The sequence below is a fragment of the Halichoeres trimaculatus genome, unplaced genomic scaffold, assembly GCF_033239565.1.
Source record: "Halichoeres trimaculatus isolate MK-OKI-2021-1 unplaced genomic scaffold, fHalTri1.1 fHalTri1_scaffold_5, whole genome shotgun sequence".
Lineage (NCBI taxonomy): Eukaryota > Metazoa > Chordata > Actinopteri > Labriformes > Labridae > Halichoeres > Halichoeres trimaculatus.
Window position 1 is genome coordinate 14,299,331 of NW_027437183.1, and position 18,399 is coordinate 14,317,729.

General features: G+C 39.1%; 1 protein-coding gene across 1 annotated transcript in view; it reads right to left on the minus strand.

The window, feature by feature from the left end:
- The window catches only part of ipo11 (importin 11), a 135,677-nt gene that overhangs the window by 81,710 nt on the left and 35,568 nt on the right, over positions 1-18,399 (minus strand). Inside the window, exons 13-15 of the mRNA XM_074670879.1 lie at positions 16,725-16,815; positions 15,428-15,475; positions 11,304-11,409 (exon numbers count right to left, since the gene is read on the minus strand). Of these exons, the coding sequence (XP_074526980.1) occupies positions 11,304-11,409; positions 15,428-15,475; positions 16,725-16,815 (245 nt within the window). The remainder of the gene's footprint in view (positions 1-11,303; positions 11,410-15,427; positions 15,476-16,724; positions 16,816-18,399) is intronic.

Below are 18,399 nucleotides of genomic sequence, written 5' to 3' on the forward strand. Positions count from 1 at the left end.
TCAGCCTCACTGCTTCACACCTGTTTCCAAGTCAAAACCTGTACCTAATTCCACCGACACTCTGCTAGTTTACATGTTGGGCCATGAGTTCACTGCCAGATCACAGCACTTAGAATAAAAAGACATGCTTTTACACACCTGTGCAGACTAGTGCTGCACGATTTGGGGAAAAGGTGCGATTTGCGATTAGGTGGACAATATTGCGATTGCGATTGTGCTTGCGATTTAATAAAAAAAAGTTGTGTCATTATGAGTCTACAGATTTGCTTGGTTATCGTGGAGAAAAATCTGAATTGCATGTGCTGACATTGCGATTGCGATTGCGATAATCGTGCAGACCACAGTAAAATCCAAATTTATAACTTACTAAACAGTAAAAACTGGGTATTACACTGAGAATGAGAGTGGAGAAAGTTGAAAGAGTGAGTATGTTGTGTGTTCAAATGACTGCATGCAAGCAAGGCCTATGGGAGATGACAACCAGTGACAGAAAGTCTGAGGGAATAGTGTAGTTCAAAAGCTGGAATGATCTGAGTCCACTGAGGCTGTGTGATAGAAAATAAAATGTTGTGCACTGCATGTCCCAAATGTGAGCCACCACATGTTGGGAACTGATGGTCTTTAAAAAGTTGTATCAAAAAAAAGACATGTCCCTCGGCAGCTGCCCTTGTTTGTATCTGAGACAGAAAGTGTGTCTGTGGACTGCTTTGACAGAACCCGAGTGGATGGAGGGATGAAGGAACAGAAAGATGAGAGGATAAAGGGATAGAGGAATGACACTCGGGTTGGCTTCTTGTCAAATATCCACAGGGAGACAGAGACCACAGTCTGGGCCTCAAGCCAGAAGATACTAAACAACAGCATGACTCAGGACTTGGAGATGGCAAGCAACAGTGTGTGTGCATGTGTCTGTGAGTGTGTGTGGTTGTGCTGCATCCTTTTTTGTTGTAATAAAATTGATTTTCTAATATTTCTTCCCAGTAATGTAAATTATTCTAAACACAATATGCACTGACTTTTAGGATAACCATCACTCATAGCATCATGTTAATGCTACATGAATTTCCCATCATCTTAAAAGCACATTAGGGCACTGAGGTACCCCTGTGCTGATCTATGAAGAGGCAGTGATGCATGCAGGGAGAAAAATAGCATCCAAATACTTCTAAGGAGGACAAGCGCAGCCAAAACAATCAGAATTTGCAACATGTGAGATGGTTCCAACACAATAGAGCAGAGAGGTAGTGCCAGGTGACAATGGCCATGGGCACAGTCCCAGAGCCCTCTGTATAAACAGATTCCAAACAACAAGCTGGCACCAATGTGCTGACACTCAGATAACAAGTTTGTGTCATTTAAAATAAACAACTAAATTACAAATGATTAACCATGGTAAATACACAGAGACAATTGTTTTTCCACGATATGTTTAGATAAAGCTGCTTTACTTTGCAAAGAAACATACTGTAGACAACCGTTACCAATTATGTGTATATATAAGAGTTAAGACCCGAGTGCACACAAAACAATTCCTGACAATCAACTGCATTATCTCTGACAACATCTTAATCCATGTGCTGATTATTTTTCACTCCTGGCATCTGCTGAAGTGACTAAAAGATAAGTGCTGGTCCCAGCCCGGCATGCTGCATTAGAGAGTGGTGCATGTCTGACTGACAAATACAGAGTAGGTGCTTCAGCTGGGGAGAATACAGCTGGTAGTGTTTATTATTGGTGTGCGGGCAGAGTGGTAGAAAAGGATGGAGAGGCAGATGGAGAGGCAGGTTGACGGAGGTGTTTGTCAGTCAGTCAAAGGTTGGACATGACTCATCTGTCCTCAACTTCTGTAACTTCAAACAGCTGTCAGCTACTCTGCTCATCATCTGACAATTATATGGGAAATCCATGCGGACTAAAGGAAGTAAATTGGTAGTAGAGTTATAACTATCTAGAAACTAGTTGGTGCAATGTTGTTGTTGGAAATAAAACAAGTTTGAAGACAATGTGTGACACTTTTGTTTTTCATTTTGGGGGCATTTATATTTCAATACCATGGTTGTTGCATTGCTTTTTTTAAGCAACCGGTTGGTGGTAAAATGTCACGCAAATGGCACAGATTGTACAGCGTAAGAACATAGTGTCTGTGATGTCACCCATTTGTTGCTGACACTGAGTTTTTAAGACTATCACCAGCAGTAGCAATATTGGAAATGCTGAACTCAACTTAGCTTTGCTCAAGATCGATGCGGTAACAACGCAGATCTTCAGCAGCTTCTTCTATGTAGAGTAAGTGTAAGGTGTGTCCCAAATGCACTATTATGGGCAAAACTCGTAAATTTTATAACTTTGAAAACTAACAAGTAATAAAAACATTTAGCCCCATACAGTATATGCCAAGAGAGAAATTGGCTATTCCTCCTGCAACCTGCCTTAACAACAGTTCAGACGAACCACAGTTTTTAGCACTCCAACACTGACTCCCAATTTTGGGCTGGAGGTCACTTGGTAGATACCAGCAAGTCACCCAAAGTACAAAAACATGAATAAAGTAATCAATTTTCAATAAATCAGTTAAAGCATGTGAGAGTCTTTCAGAAGGTCTTCTGTGTTTTCTGACCTTTAATGAATATTCAAAACTGAAAATTCACAACTCAACTCATTTAATTGTGTCAAAAGAAGGTGGCTGCCCTCGCCAACCATAATGGGGACAAACACAAGAAAACAACACTGAACTCTTTCATTAGAGGTGGTGGCGCCACTTAGCTTGGTGGTTCAAGAGCACAGCGTGTACTGGGCTACAGTCCTCATTGCAGCACTCACTGCTTAAACTCCTGGCCACAACCTCTGGCTGTGTGTTAACCCCACTCTCTACTCCACACATTTTTTCCCTTTCGTCAGCTGTCCAAGCTCATGAAAGCAAAAATGGCAGAAATGAAACATTAAAAAAGAAGTAGTCACTGTAAGAAATTTATGATCCACCTACCAACTGCAAACTCAGCTGTAAAGAGCCTCTAGCTGGGTCCCTATAGAAATAAACATGGCTTGTAAACATAGATATTTGCTGTTGACTTCTAAAAAACAACCAACAGCTGTCAGAATGTCTTTCTAGTAGTTATGAATCCAGCTGTTTAAAAAATCTGATGCATTGTGCCTGTCTGCACACACTGCAGCAATCAAAGCACAATTTGGTGCTGCTTTGTGCTCGGAAGCTTAAATTTTCACCTGTGTGAACATGCCAAATTCAGTTGTGCTTAGAATAAAAAGCTATCAACAGCCTAGCCTCAGTGGAAATTATGAATCTAGGATCAGTGAACAAATACACAGCTGCACATTAGTCAGGAAGCCCATTGTTTCATCGCAATTTCAAGGGGGGTGTTATCAAAAATAGATGATATAACTGCAGGCAGCTAGATCAGGGATTCAGGTACAACGTTTGATCCGTACAGCCTTCAGTTTAACACCGTATCCTGACTAAATGAATGTCATGAATCAATCACGAGCACTCACCAGCCATACAATTCATTTTACACCAGTGTAGTGGCATTCAAATAACATTACATCACTAACAGTCGGCTTAATTATTTCTGAGTGTGCCTCAACAACAATTCAACCAACAGAATTGGGATTAACAGTTGTGAGTGGCTGAACCTGAACCAGGACAAGCTGCAGGAAAAGCTACACATACACACACAGACGCTCAGACACATACACAGAGCGCTGTTCTGCCTAGCTTGCTTTGCTGTTTACAGCAATCCAGTCTCACACCTCCAATGGCAGCATGGCTGTTGGACAGCTAGGTTCCCCCATCACACCTCTCTGATTCTGTTGTGGGCAGGTGAGATGTTACAGGAGAGTCAATATTTCACCTAATCCAACAAAGGCTTACAAATTGCTCTGAGTCAGGAGAAACTCCACAAAAAGAGAAAATAAGTTTCAGATAGCCAAAAGCTCAGAACAGTTTTAAAGCATCTGGTGGTCATCAGGGACAGAAAACCACACAAAGGTCTAAATGACAAAAGGCTATGTCAAAATGCCAAAGTGTTTCACGGTCTCCTATATGAGCAGGCTTTGACAGTTGAATGATGGAGCGCACTGTATCTGTATCTCACCATGTCTCTGGGTGACACCCAAAGCTTCTTCTGGCTATTCTCAGGTGTCACTGTGATTGATATTGAAGTGTTTGTCCTTGTCCAAGTAGAAGTCATGTGTTTTGTTTGTGTGCTCAAAGATGACTTGCTGTCATCTCTGTGCTCTCAGACATGATGATTCATTGCAGGTAATGTCAACTGTTTTGGTTGAGGCAGAGAAGGGAGGGTAAGATTGACAACAAGTCAAACTTGTGTGTGAGCAGAAAGTGAAAGTAGAACTGTTCAAACTGTGTGTGTGTGAGTGTGTGTGTGTGAGTGCTGCAGTGATGCTGAAAAGTGACATCCACCTTTTCTTTAAAAAGGAGCTTACGGGCCGCCTTAGGCTTAGCCCAAGGTGTAAGTCATGCACAATAGATTTGTTGACAGAGTTTGGAATTAATATTTACACTGCTGCTGATTCATGGATCGATTCAGACTTAGGCAGGGGCTCTATCATAAAACAGTAAAACCCATCAGAGGCACAATCACACTTTAAAACACCAATAGAGAGAGAACGCGATGCAGAAAATAAGTTTTGGAAAACAGATCTTAAATTTACTGTAAGGGTAAATCGATAATTGTATTGATAAAACATGGAACACCAGGATTTGCTTCTGTGGCTTTAATTACAATCTTCAAGTATTAGGCCCATTAGCTCATTTATCTCTTGCCTATCAAAACCTTATAATCCTTTGTTCGAAGTTTGCACAAGCTTAGATACTCAAGCATTATGCAAGTCTTGCTGTTTAACACAAGTAGTTACCTAGCCCAAAAAATAAGAGTCTTAAGTACAACAAAAATGAACTGATTACACTTTAAACCTACAGGAATGGAAAGCATTTTGTTTCACTTGTTACATAAACTCTCGGTTACAGATCCAAAGCTTGATGATTGTATCCTTTCACTTCATCCAAAATCTATAAACATTTTTACCCCTACGTGGAGGAAATGAGACACTGTGTTGTATACCTGTTGAACGGAGCAATTAAGCTCAACGTGTCACTTGTCCAAAAGAAACTTCTAAAATCATAAGTAAAACTTTGTGACTCTTGAGCTATGTCACTGAAACTCTTACAGAAATTTCTAATGAAGTATTGTGTCATCAGCTTTTCGTGAACAGATGCTCAGCTAGGAAAAAACATTCATCACAGCTGCATGTGCTGGAAATAAGAAAACAGTAAATTTGCCCCCTTCAGTGAAACTGCCTGTATGTAAGCGAACAACTTGAAACACCAGAGAGGATCCCAGAAACCAACTCAGAACCAGGATTGATGAGAAAATCAGAATCAATATGATCTAAATGATACCCTGGACTTGGTGAACAACATGGTAAGTGACAATGACAAATTGCAGGCAGCAGAGAAATCATGCAGGTGTGGAGTGGTGTGGAGTGGTGTGGAGTGGAGTGGAGTGGAACAGGTGGACACAGACCTCTTGTCCTAACTCCAGAGACTGTCATGTACAAATTCAGTTTGCTGCTTTGAAGAGACAGGTCATCTATTAACCGTTTTTTATTTTTGCCACTGTACTTCATGTAATTAAAAAATCGTGACTGCTTCTCATTTTATTGCTTGTATTAATGTGGATTATTGTCTAGACAAGCTACTTTAAATGATGTAACAAAAGCAAATGAATCAGTCAAAAGATTGCTTCAAATGTCGTTTTGGGGTTTGCCTACAAAGGTACTGCATAATGAAGGTTTTTTTATCTGTCAGGTCTGTTTTTTAGTTTCAGTTTCAGGAAACTGAATAAGATACAGGCAGATTCTTGTGAGACCTTAAATCTTTAATCTGTTAGGTTTTTTAACATGTCTTTACCATTAGCAGACTCTATACATCCTTAAAAGTGAGACTGGAGGTGAATGTCATAGCTTTTTCTAAACATTTGTCTCTAACACAAAATACAACTCCTCTACTGCAGAAAAAAAGTGTGTACCTAGAGTATGTGCTAACTTGTTGGCAGCAGAGCACAACAGGAGTGGAACAGAATGCCTACATTTCCCCAGACAAAACACAAAAATTATTCATACAGAGTAAACAGACCTTCGACAAACAACCCAAGGGGCTGAGTTCCACTCAGCTTTTCAAACAAGGGCTTCAGCTCAGTTTTATGGGATATCTAAAATGACAGTTTAACTGAGAAAAAATATACAACACAACTATCAGAAACATTAAAAAATTACAATTTTCAATCTAGAATTTATGAGTTCGCCAAAACCACAAAACACAGGCAATCATTTTGAACCCTGAATAGTATTTGAAAAGAGCATATGATGTTGCCTTGTACACTGCTTTACTTTAGGAAAAAGAAAGGAACAAACAAGGTTACCAAAAGTTTTGTCTTAAAGTTCTTGGCTTCATGACTGCTTACCTTTATCCCTGCTTAAGGAGAATATGTTAACACTGTTATCTGCTTAGACTGGGGTCTTATTTTTATATGGCTGATTTAACAGGCTGAAGAAATGATGCTGAGGTTTTCTTCTTGCTGAAAAGCTTTCAAATGTGGCAGCTTAGTTTTCAACCATCTATTCTGCACACATCTCACTGTCTGTTCATGCTCTGGGAGGCTGGAGAACAGGTCTAATTCACTTATCTCCTACTCTTGGCCAAGACAGTGGGCAACGTTAAACCATAGGCTATCTAAAATAGCAAATGATAAACATTACACTTCAACAAAACTTAAAATGGTTTTGTTATTCCACAGAGACAAGAGTTTCTGAGTACGTTTTTATTTCGTGCCACAAAGGATTTCCTTTGTCTGTCAGTGATTGTACCAGTGCACAACAAACTTAAAACAAAACACAGAAAACTCAGCTGGGTGGTCCACTTTGATACTACTGCTCCCTTGTTGGGTTGCAGTCATAAAGTGTGACAGCTCTCTTAAACTCAGGCCACCACAGTATGGAACAGGGATTTGTAACCTTCAGAACTTACTGAGTGAATAAACAGTACATATAAAGTGTGAAATACCACATTAAACTTCAGGGCATTCACATAATTTCAAGGTGAACTTGCTGTAGCATATGGAGGGAGAATGGGGTCTTAAAAGTTCTCAGACTCTCCTGGAGAAGATCCTGTTTTATAGCTCCCACAAGCAACTTTCAGATTGTGCTGATTTTGGCTAATGAGGACAAAGCAGGAGCACTTAATCTTTTTGCTAATCTCATCCCATAAATACCTCCACTTTCTCCACTCCTTACAAGAACTGTGGGGTCCAGATCGAAGGTAATGTGAGGTCTCAAGGAGAAGGAAAGAGTAAAAAACAATCGTTAATTCAGTCCTAAGCAAAGGAGACATTGGTAATGCACACTTCATTAGTGTGATATCATCTATAAAACTCTAGTGGTGATCACATATCAATTTTCTCAAAGTGATATATGAAAAGTTTCAGAATTTTTGAAGTCATGGCTTTATAAACCAACCCGTGAGATATTTTCACCATAAAAAATCTTCAAAGGTATGCTTGTGAATGATACACAGCCCACTGTGAGTTTAACATTGGATCTAAAAAAAAAAAGTTGTTGAAGGATGTAACAACATGTACTTAGGATGAAATAGAACACATGCCTCTGATTGCTGAGGAAGAAAGAGACTCTGCTCAGAGGAAGAAAGAGACTGCTCAGTGTAAAATATCATCCAAATACCACTGCCAGATCCAGGCTAAATCTTCATTCTGATCCCAGATGTTTCTTTAACAGATTGTGGGAACATCTTCTGACAAGGCCTTAGTCAGCTCCACAATGGAGAGAAATCAAATGTAATTGAAAGTTTATCCTAAGTCATTTATAAAGCTAACATTTCCTTTAGCAAAGGTCTCTAAAAATAGAACTGCGTGGAAAGGTTTATCTTCTATGGATCCCTTGGCTGTTTTCAAGGGGAAATGCATCACCAGTAAAAGGTCAAGGATGGGGTAACCTTATTATGACCAAGATTGTAAAAATTTTCAAAACCATGATACTTTTCAATGCCACTGCTATAAAACAGTTTTCATTGATTTTTCCAATCCATGGTATCAACTTAGCTAAAAAAAGACATTCTGCACACATTTTTTCCAAGCCAAAACCCTGGTATGATATGAGCCAGTGGGCAATATGCAGGGCAGGGTGCTGAGGAAAAAAAAAATCTAGAGGGAAAACACACCTGCAGCTAAGGATGGGAACTAATTAGATTTTGTCAATACCGATGGCCTCATCGATTCTGCTTATCGATCTGATCATTTATCGATTACCTTATCAATTCCTGTTGTGAATTTTCTTGGAACAAAAAGTAGCTTTACAGGTTTTCTGTGTCAACAACATTTAATTGAGTTTATACCGTAAGTAAATGAAATGTAATTGGTCTGGATATTTCTGGACATAATTATACAGAATCAGGTAAAACTTGCACACAATGTGACGTTGATGTACTGTGTTGTAATATATCAATAATTCAAGTAGGCCATCTAGTGTCTCAAAGTGGTTATAGCAATGGTTTCAGTTGTTTGGAAGCTTTCCGTAGTTATGAAGTCAGCTATGAGCCTTTTAATTGCCTGTTAGCTTTTGACATTTGAAATTTTAAGTATTTTTTACAAAGCGTTGATGTGATATGTTTCTGTGGTGAAAGTTGAAATTCTATTCTGAAGCTGAAGTTATACTGACGTATGCTAACTGCTAGCATATCGATGCAGTTTCCCATATACGTTAGCATCAGGCTTGCACGATTTTGCTATTTTGGTAAAAAAGGTGATTTATACCATTTTGAATGTACATAATATGAATCTCCTGAGAGAGAGTAATTAACATTTCTTTGTGAAGTCAGTTCTTCAGTAAAACTTCAAGCTGAAAATCCTGAATCGGAGTTTTCTTGGGAAACTGTTATCTAACTGCTAAGCTAAGGTAGCTGCAGCAGACCAGTCGACGCAAGGCCCAGTGTCTCCGGCGCAATGAAAAGAATTGATAAGGGAATCGTTAAGCACAAAGGCTAATGAAATCGATGGATTGAAACTTTTTTTTATTGATTCTCAACAGAAACCGGTTTTCGATTCCCATCCCTACCTGCAGCAGGTGAAGTTAAAATTTTTATTAGTAAATATAATCATGACTGGTTAAACAAAATGCCCATGCAGATGATGAGTTAAATGCTGAATAAAGACATTGACATCAAGAAAAGCCTCTAGTGGTGAGCAGGTAGGAGCCAGGCTTTCTTTGTCTGAAGCTGATGTTACTCCTCTTCCTTCCTGCCTAGTGTGTCTATCTGCTCCACCCTCTGTCACAGCCTCAACAAAGCTTACTCTTCTCAGTGGCAGCAGGTTACAGAAATACTAACATTTTATAAAATGCCCTTGGAATTTCTTTGAAATGCAAAGGATACATTAATGCCTGAGTAAACAGACAGAAAAGAAAAGGCAGACACCAATGTTACTCATGTTTGAATAAAAGAAAATACTAACTGAGCACACACTCTCCAAGGATACAGAAACAAGTAAGAAAAATCTCATTCACATTACCTTTATTACCATTAACTGAAAGGCAAATGTCAGTCCATCTTCACTATTTCTATACCAGCACAATGCATAGATTGAAGTTTATGGGCCACCTCTCCTGGGTCAACTCTAAATTGGTTCAGAAAAGTAAGCGAAACTACATGAGGAAGAGGTTTGCATGAGACAGGCCCTACACCAACATTATGATAAATTCATTGGGATATTACACTTTCTGCTTTCTAATATCCCTTCTACGTATTAGAAGAGAGGTAATAAAAGTACAGGTGTATTTCCATGCAGAGAAAATGACAATGCATTTTTCTGCACCTCTGTTCTGTCCGTCCGTTTGGTTTCATTTCTGTGTATGTTTTATTCATTCCCTCCCGAGGCCTGACTGACCTATTTGGTTATTTCATCCCCATAAGCTGATTTTTAAAATACAAAACAAAATCCAGTAAAACTTTAAAATCAAAAGGAATATATGAGCCACATTGTGCTGAGGTGACTGAACTTTATGAAAAATCTGATAAACAAATAAAAGGACCCAGGTACAAAGAGAGCAGGTTACACACACCTGAGCTGAGTGGGTGCAGAGCCGCAGTAACACAAGCATTTCTGGCCTCTGACGTAAGCATCAGCAACCTTTGTGAGTGCAGTAGGCTTTTTGTTGTGATTGTCATGGTGTCTGTGCATGCAGGGCACTCCTTTGTTCTTCACACCGGTCTCACCACCTCTCGCCTCTGACCGCTGTCCTCACTCTACCTTCACTTTTTTCAAATGTCTTCATCCATCATCTGACCATCTGCAGACCTCAGATGACGTTTGTTGTACTATTTTCAAGCTAAACTAACCTGTTCCAGCACTGACCTTTGGCAGGTGCCTTTCGATTGATTGTGTGAATACGAGCAGCAGTTCTTGCAGTGACCATGACTAACAGTTTTTTAAAAAGTAGTTGGCTGCTTATGAACCATTTAGCCTGTATTGACTCTTCTACAGACTGTAATCAATTCCTCAACAGGGGTTAATAGTCTATAAGCTTTACTTCCAATGAAAAGAATGCTAAATATGGAACGCATGAGACACCAGTTCTGTCTGAAAGGAGCTTCCTAGCAGTAAATCAAAGAGCCAATTTCAAAGAACTGCTCACCCACCTCAAGCTTTGCTGCTATTGTTTCAAAGCTTTACAATGTTTGCGAAGCAGAATGTGACAAACTCAAGAGTCATCACCCTCCTAACAGCATTTAAAAGTAATACTGTGAACTCAGTCTGGCGGATATATTTGAAGGAAAAAGAAATTAAAAAAAAAAAAAAAGAACGCGGGACTCAAATAAGTAAACCTGCAAAAAACAACATATTCCCTCAGGGAAGCCTTTCAAAAACAATTTTGGCAAGACTATATCAGGCAAAAGGTGACTCAGCGTTCCCTATTATTTGCAAGCCTGAGTTGTGTCGCAAATTTTTTCAGGTTTCTGTGTCATCTGGTCTCTAAAATCTCTTTCAGATAATAAATCCTCTTATAATACTAGTTTTTCACAAAGACCTACCACATTAGGGATCCCAAACTTATCAGAATGACAATTTTGTCTTCTTTCACCAATTTTTCAGGTTCATTTAATTTGAGGAAAAATTCCCAGAAGTTATAAGTTTGTGTATTGTGTGGCATAAAACCACATAAAGTAAAACAAACAAATAAATAAATGGATGTTCTAAAAATACCTGTGATGGCTGACTTGAAGCTCTCCAAGAAGCTGATTCTTGAACCACTGGTCAAAGTCGACATTGTCAAATAGTTCGTAAGCAGCCAGTCCCACTGCATTGTACACTGCAAACAAAAAAACAATGTTAAGAGTCAGGAAACAGTTGAACTTTGGAGGAGCAGCTTTCTAAACATTGTGAAACATATCAAGTGGTGTGCATAAATGTACATTAGAAGTAATATTTATTCGAAAAAAAAGAAAAAGGCAACCATTATTTTGGCCTCTACAATATGCTGCCATTCATTTAACGAGTGTCTGAGTAGGAGCTGTGTGCAACTGACCACATGGGTTAACTGTTGCTTCAATCCTATAATAAATGAAACTAAGTTAAGTTATAGTCATATTTTAAGCTAAACATGATTATATTATATGGAGCTGTGAAAATAATGAAGTTAAAACCTGTTATAAATTCATCCTCCAAATATCAACATTTTTACACTTTACAGAGTATTCAAAGAGATAAGGTTATCAAGATTATCAGGTATACACGAGGTCAGGATATTGAAGGTTGTCGTCCCCTGCCTGTTACTCCAAATATTATCAAGGAAAATTCATTTGACAGTTTTTCCAAGGAGCTGGTATAAACAAATCTAGAAAATTTGGCCTCTAGTACAGGCTCAAAAACTATTCTTCAAACATGAAACAATTAATGATCAGAATGAAGAATCTAACTGTAGCTACATAATGTTGGTAGGGTGCATATAAGGACAGAGGCCTAAGAAAATAACACTTAAAGGTACATTTCAAGCACAAACAGAATAAAAATCAGGGTGTCTCCAAAAATACCTGCAGAAAAAGATAAAAGTTGAGACTGGAGTCACGATGACAGGATGAGAGCAGTTATACGAAGACAGATAAAGGGACAGAAGCAATCCAAGTTAAAAGCAATGTCTCCTGTTACTATTTATATCTTCTCTTTAAAAGAATTATTCTGGAGATGGCAGAGAAAAGAAAATAACAAAGGGAGAGAAGCAAAGATTTATTAGAAATACTGAAACTTTTCCCATTACTTTATTTCTCCAGCATTATGAAAGGTTGGCATTAAGCCTGAGTTCATATTGGGCTCTACAGTGTGTCTCTTTTTGTGTATGAGAGAGAGACGAAAGCTGTAGCAGAGAAAGTAAGAGAGGGATGTAAAATACTGAAAAGGTCTCTCAGAGAAATGATCCAAAACCACTGGAGCAGCTAAATGCCATTTAGACATATTTTCACTCATTCATCATGACAAAGAGATGGATAGATGGAGAAATAGGCAGAAAATATAGAAAGTCCAGAGGTGCTGAAGCAGTGGACTTGTCCTTATTACAAAAACCAAAGCTATGAGAAGCTGTGAAGAGTTACTTTTTATGGGTACATAAAACTGGGAGGAAATTGGAAACTGTCAGAGAGTGTAACATGCATTTTTCTTTTAAAGATGGAAAGAGTGGAGGGGAAAAGCAGCCAGCTGTTGAGTGTGGATACTCGCCATTACCCAGTCAGCATTAGAACTTCAATAATCACATTATGTGATGTTGATTACAAAGAGCCATGCTGTATTTACCGGCACAGTTCAGTTTCCCTTTGAGGCAAACTATAGTGATTTCCTTCTCTACAGAAGTCTAATTGCTCCAGCTACCTAAAAAGGATTTTGCTAAGTTTTCAATATGTTTTAGTATTCACTGGAAGGCATCCAAGAGGGCTAATGGATATATTTAAATATACCAACTCAGGGGGGTGGTTATTGCTGATACCAGGGCAGCATGATAACGACAGATATGAGACTGAAGTGGAGACGACAGAAATATAAGTGAACACCTCAGGAAAGTCAAAAAAGGCTCTAAGATGGTTCATACTCGGCTTCTTGCTTCTGTCACATTTGCATTTGTCAAATAAAAAAAAAGGATCTATGCAGGTGGTCCAAGTCATGTTATCGTGTATCTTAACAAATGCTGTTATTGCACATCAGATGGACAGTTACACTCACAGTGTTTTTTTTAGCTTTCTGATACAAGCCCAACTGTATCAATAAACAATGTATGCTATTTTTACAGCACTGTACATAACATCACCATGTAGATATACAGGTCCTTCTCAAAAAATTAGCATATTGTGATAAAGTTCATTATTTTCTGTAATGTACTGATAAACATTAGACTTTCATATATTTAAGATTCATTACACACAACTGAAGTAGTTCAAGCCTTTTATTGTTTTAATATTGATGATTTTGACAAAAAAAGTAATGAAAAAACAAAAATCCCTATCTCAAAAAATTAGCATATCGTGAAAAGTTACTCTAAATGAGCTATTAACCTAATCATCTGTATCAACAAATTAACTCTAAACACCTGCTAAAGATTCCTGAAGCTTTTAAAAACTCCCAGCCTGGTTCATTTCTCAAAACCGCAATCATGGGTAAGACTGCCGACCTGACTGCAGTCCAGAAGGCCATCATTGACACCCTCAAGCAAGAGGGTAAGACACAGAAAGAAATTTCTGAGCGAATAGGTTGTTCCCAGAGTGCTGTATCAAGGCACCTCAGTGGGAAGTCTGTGGGAAGGAAAAGTGTGTCAGAAAACGCTGCACAACCAGAAGAGGTGACCAGACCCTGAGGAAGATTGTGGAGAAGGGCCGATTCCAGACCTTGGGGGGACCTGTGGAAACGGTGGACTGAGTCCGGAGTAGAAACATCCAGAGCCACCGTGCACAGGCGTGTGCAGGAAATGGGCAACAGGTGCCCCATTCCCCAGGCGAAGCCACTTTTGAGCCAGAAACAGTGGCAGAAGCGCCTGACCTGGGCTACAGAGAAGCAGGACTGGACTGTTGCTCAGTGGTCCAAAGTACTTTTTTCAGATGAAAGTAAATTTTGCATGTCATTTGGAAATCAAGGTGCCAGAGTCTGGAGGAAGACTGGGGAGAAAGAAATGTCAATATGCCTGAAGTCCAGTGTCAAGTACCCACAGTCAGTGATGGTCTGGGGTGCCGTGTCAGCTGGTGGTGGTGGTCCACTGTGTTTTATCAAGGGCAGGGTCAATGCAGCTAGCTGCAGGAGATTTTGGAGCACTTCATGCTTCCATCTGCTGAAAAGCTTTATGGAGATGAAGATTTCATTTTTCAGCACGACCTGGCACCTGCTCACAGTGCCAAAACCACTGGCAAATGGTTTACTGACCATGGTATTACTGTGCTCAACTGGCCTGCCAACTCTCCTGACCTGAACCCCATTGAGAATCTGTGGGATATCTTGAAGAGGAGGTTGAGAGTCACCAGATCCAACACTGTGGATGAGCTTAAGGCTGCTATCGAAGCTTCCTGGGCCTCCATAACATCTCAGAAATGCCACGGGCTGATTGCCTCCATGCCATGCCGCATTGAAGCAGTCGTTTCTGTTAAAGGATTCCCGACCAAGAATTGAGTGCATAACTGAACAAAATTATTTGAAGGTTGACTTATTTTGTATTAAAAACACTTTTCTTTTATTGGTCGGATGAAATATGCTAATTTTTTGAGACAGGGGTTTTTGGTTTTTCTTTACTTTTTTGCCAAAAGCATCAATATTAAAACAATAAAAGGCTTGAACTACTTCAGTTGTGTGTAATGAATCTAAAATATATGAAAATCTAATGTTTATCAATACATTACAGAAAATAATGAACTTTATCACAATATGCTAATTTTTTGAGAAGGACCTGTATTAGTACATTAATTCTGGTCTTATTTGTTCAAAACAGCACCTGCTGATATTTACCCCTGTGGCTCTGGCTTACAGTTACAGTTATGCCACTGATGCTACGACTGCTTCATCATCCAGTCGAGTCTGCTTTTTATCAACAGTATCCAAAAGCTAGTAGGATCTCGACAGGTCTCCTGCTTTAAGATAAGCTTTCTTATTTATATGCTCTGTGATTATATGCGAGTTATGTATGCCATGAAACCAACTTAATAAAAGCCTTCCTCAGAGTTATAAATGCCAAAAGCAGAAAGGGATAAAAGGGGCATGAGATGAGGGAACAAAAAAGAGAAAAATATTTAATCTATGGAGTGGATGAGCCAGTTAAGAATTCAGCAAAAATGCATTGAAATAACAAAAAGGCTCTGGCTCACCTGCATCCTTCATCAGTAGTTGAACAGGGTCCTCCACATTGGTTGGCCCTGTGAAGACAGATAAACATTCAATACTTAGGATGAGTGACAAGGCAGACCTCAACCCAGTCAAAGTCTTTCTTGAAGGTTGATTGATTTACTCGATCTAAGGGGGAAAGGTTGTGAAGTCCAATTTAGTTCATTTAAAACAGTTTATTTATTTATTATACAGTCTTTAAAAATCACATTTAAACAGCAAGAGGTTGTTTTACATTCATATGATTTTCTGTGTCAAACATGAATAGAATGATACAGATTCTTGACACAATAGGTATTACCTCAGTATTCTGTATTAAGGGCACTAAAAAGCTAAGTATTGGCATAAAATTAGGACACCCCTGATTGAAACATACCCAGTACCATGCTCCTCAGTATCACACTTATCTCAGTCATTTTACTGGTCTTTTTTCTCTTTATTAGTCCTTGTTGTGTACTCAGGTCTCAAATCAATAGCTGCGTCCCTTCAACCATAGAATTACCCAATCTGGCGTCTTTCTTGCTCCAGCAGAACCCATTTCCAGTCTGTCACTTTGAAAACGAAAGCAGCTTGGGAGGCAGGCTGGGAGCAGGCGTTGTAATCCACCAGTTTGAGCAATGGCCCTGCTAATTCAACACCGGAACAAGAACTACACACCGGTAGCATCAAGGGACTGGTGGCAGCGTGGTATGTGTGTATCTATGTGAAGACTGACTGACTAGAGTTAAGAGAGGTTATGTGTGCTGTAAGGCCTATAGATTGCATGTTGCCCATATTGCTGAGAGCAAAATGAATTGATTGAGCAGATATATGAAATACTGCATCAATCATCTCCTCTGAGGGCAGGCGACCTGTGACAATGGGTCTCACACCAGAGGCTCATTTTGTCTTTCTGTAACTGAGCCACATTGTATGTGTTGTTAATGAAAGGGTGTTGTTTTCACATAACAGTGTCTTCAATTATAAAGACTTCAACATGAAAAAACTAACAACTATTACAAGGAATACTTTTAGAAAAGAAAGTCTTTGAGCATTAAGTGGAAACATATCAGACAGACCCCCCAGTCTGACATTAAAATCCAGGAGGACCATGAAATTTTCATGAACTTTAATCTTAAGGTGAAATTTTTAGCCTATAGGAAGGCAAAACTTGATGAATTTCATCTCCTGGTGTCTGAGTGCGTGATTATCTTCACACTGAAGGTACGTCAAAGGTTTGCTGGAAAGAGAGAAGACTGCACTTTTGGCATTTTATTACATATTAATTGACATTTAACTGACCCTGGAGATTCTGCACCATATCCAGCAGCACCGGTGTCAGCGTCTGGCTGTAGTTGTGGAAGATATCGAGGAACAATACTTCTGTGCAAGGCTTCATGGAGGAAGAGAGCAGAGAAGACAAAGGGAAAGGAGGTTAATTGGAAGAATGGATGGTTAACTGAATAGAAAGTCATCACATTAATTCATCCAAATACAGTTCTCTCCAGGCTAAGCAGCATGCTCTGGTTTTATTGTGCACCCAGTGATAGTGGTTGTGGTTTATAAAAAGGTAAAATGTGAGTGTATACCCTACATAAGCACAAAGAAACACTTAAAAAGGCATTTACACTCAAACGTAAAGTGCAATTACAAACTGCTTCCACACAAGTTAACAAAAATAAGAGCCCCTGATTGAAAAAGGCCAGTAGTGAAACAAACTATGATAGAAGCCTTTGAGATGCAATAAAGAAGTACAGACATCTTCAGCTTTGAAGCAAGAGAGAGGGACTAAAAGTTTATGAGAGCTAACTTGAGCGACAGGTGGCCTTCACATTAAATAAAACAATCAGTTTTGTAAAAAGTACATTTCATTAAAGGCTTTAAAAACAAATGGCAATGATTGGGAATCAATGCTGTAATTATGGAATCACTAATGCAAGTCAGCCTGAACAGCAGTGATGTCTTTTCTTTGTTCCAGTTAAAAGTCAGGCAGCTGCAGCCACAATGAGACACCGTCAGGGGAAATCTCCGTGTGTGTCTATGTGTCTAAGTGTTCAACCAAAGCAACACTAGCCGCCCATTCACCTCCACCTCCACCAGAAGATTATTGGGTTTGAGGTGTCACGAAAAATCAATATGAAATAAAGGTGTTAGAATTTGACGACATGAGCTGAGTTGATTCATGAACACCTGCTGTACACTCCGTACAAAACCCGTATTCGTGACATCTCAAAGCCTGCCTGTCATAGCAGGAGAGGTCAGGAGTCAGATGACACCTCTTAAGAGCCAATCCTGGAGACACGTTTGTTCTATTGGCCAAAGTAAGGGTAAGTCATCTTTAATGATTTATTTGGATTCATTCACATGAGAGGCTTAGGATGACGTCATACATATAATTCATGGACCATATTGTGCATTACAATATGCTATTGAAAAGGTTTAAAGAGGCCTCACTCTGTGAAAGAAAAAAAGGCACAGCTTCAAAAATTTGCTGAAATTTAAATCTAAGGAAAGAATGTGTGAACATATTTCATGTAAGGATTAAGTAGAGGGTGAAATGAAGCACCTCCATCTACTCAGTACATCATCCCTGCACAGATCTCCAGAGACACTGACGCACTTCCTACCAATATCCAGGGGCACCACACATATTGAGATGGACTCTAATTGTATTACTGGAGATTGGATTTTTTTATGAACACATTCCTATCTTCTTGATAGTAAAACAGACAGGCAAAAATAAAGCACTGGATAAGACATAATGTTATAATTTTCTAAGTCAGCTGGACAAAAGCCTCTAACAACAGAAGTCATAGAACCAAAAGTTGCAAAGCATTCAAGCTGCACAGAGCCACTGTAAGAAATAATTTTCATATTTTGATATTTTTGAGTTGTATAACAACATTTCTCCGCTGGCTATTCTTAGATGACAGCAGTATGTGAATAAAACGCGCAAAGATGCTGACATTTTTCTTTC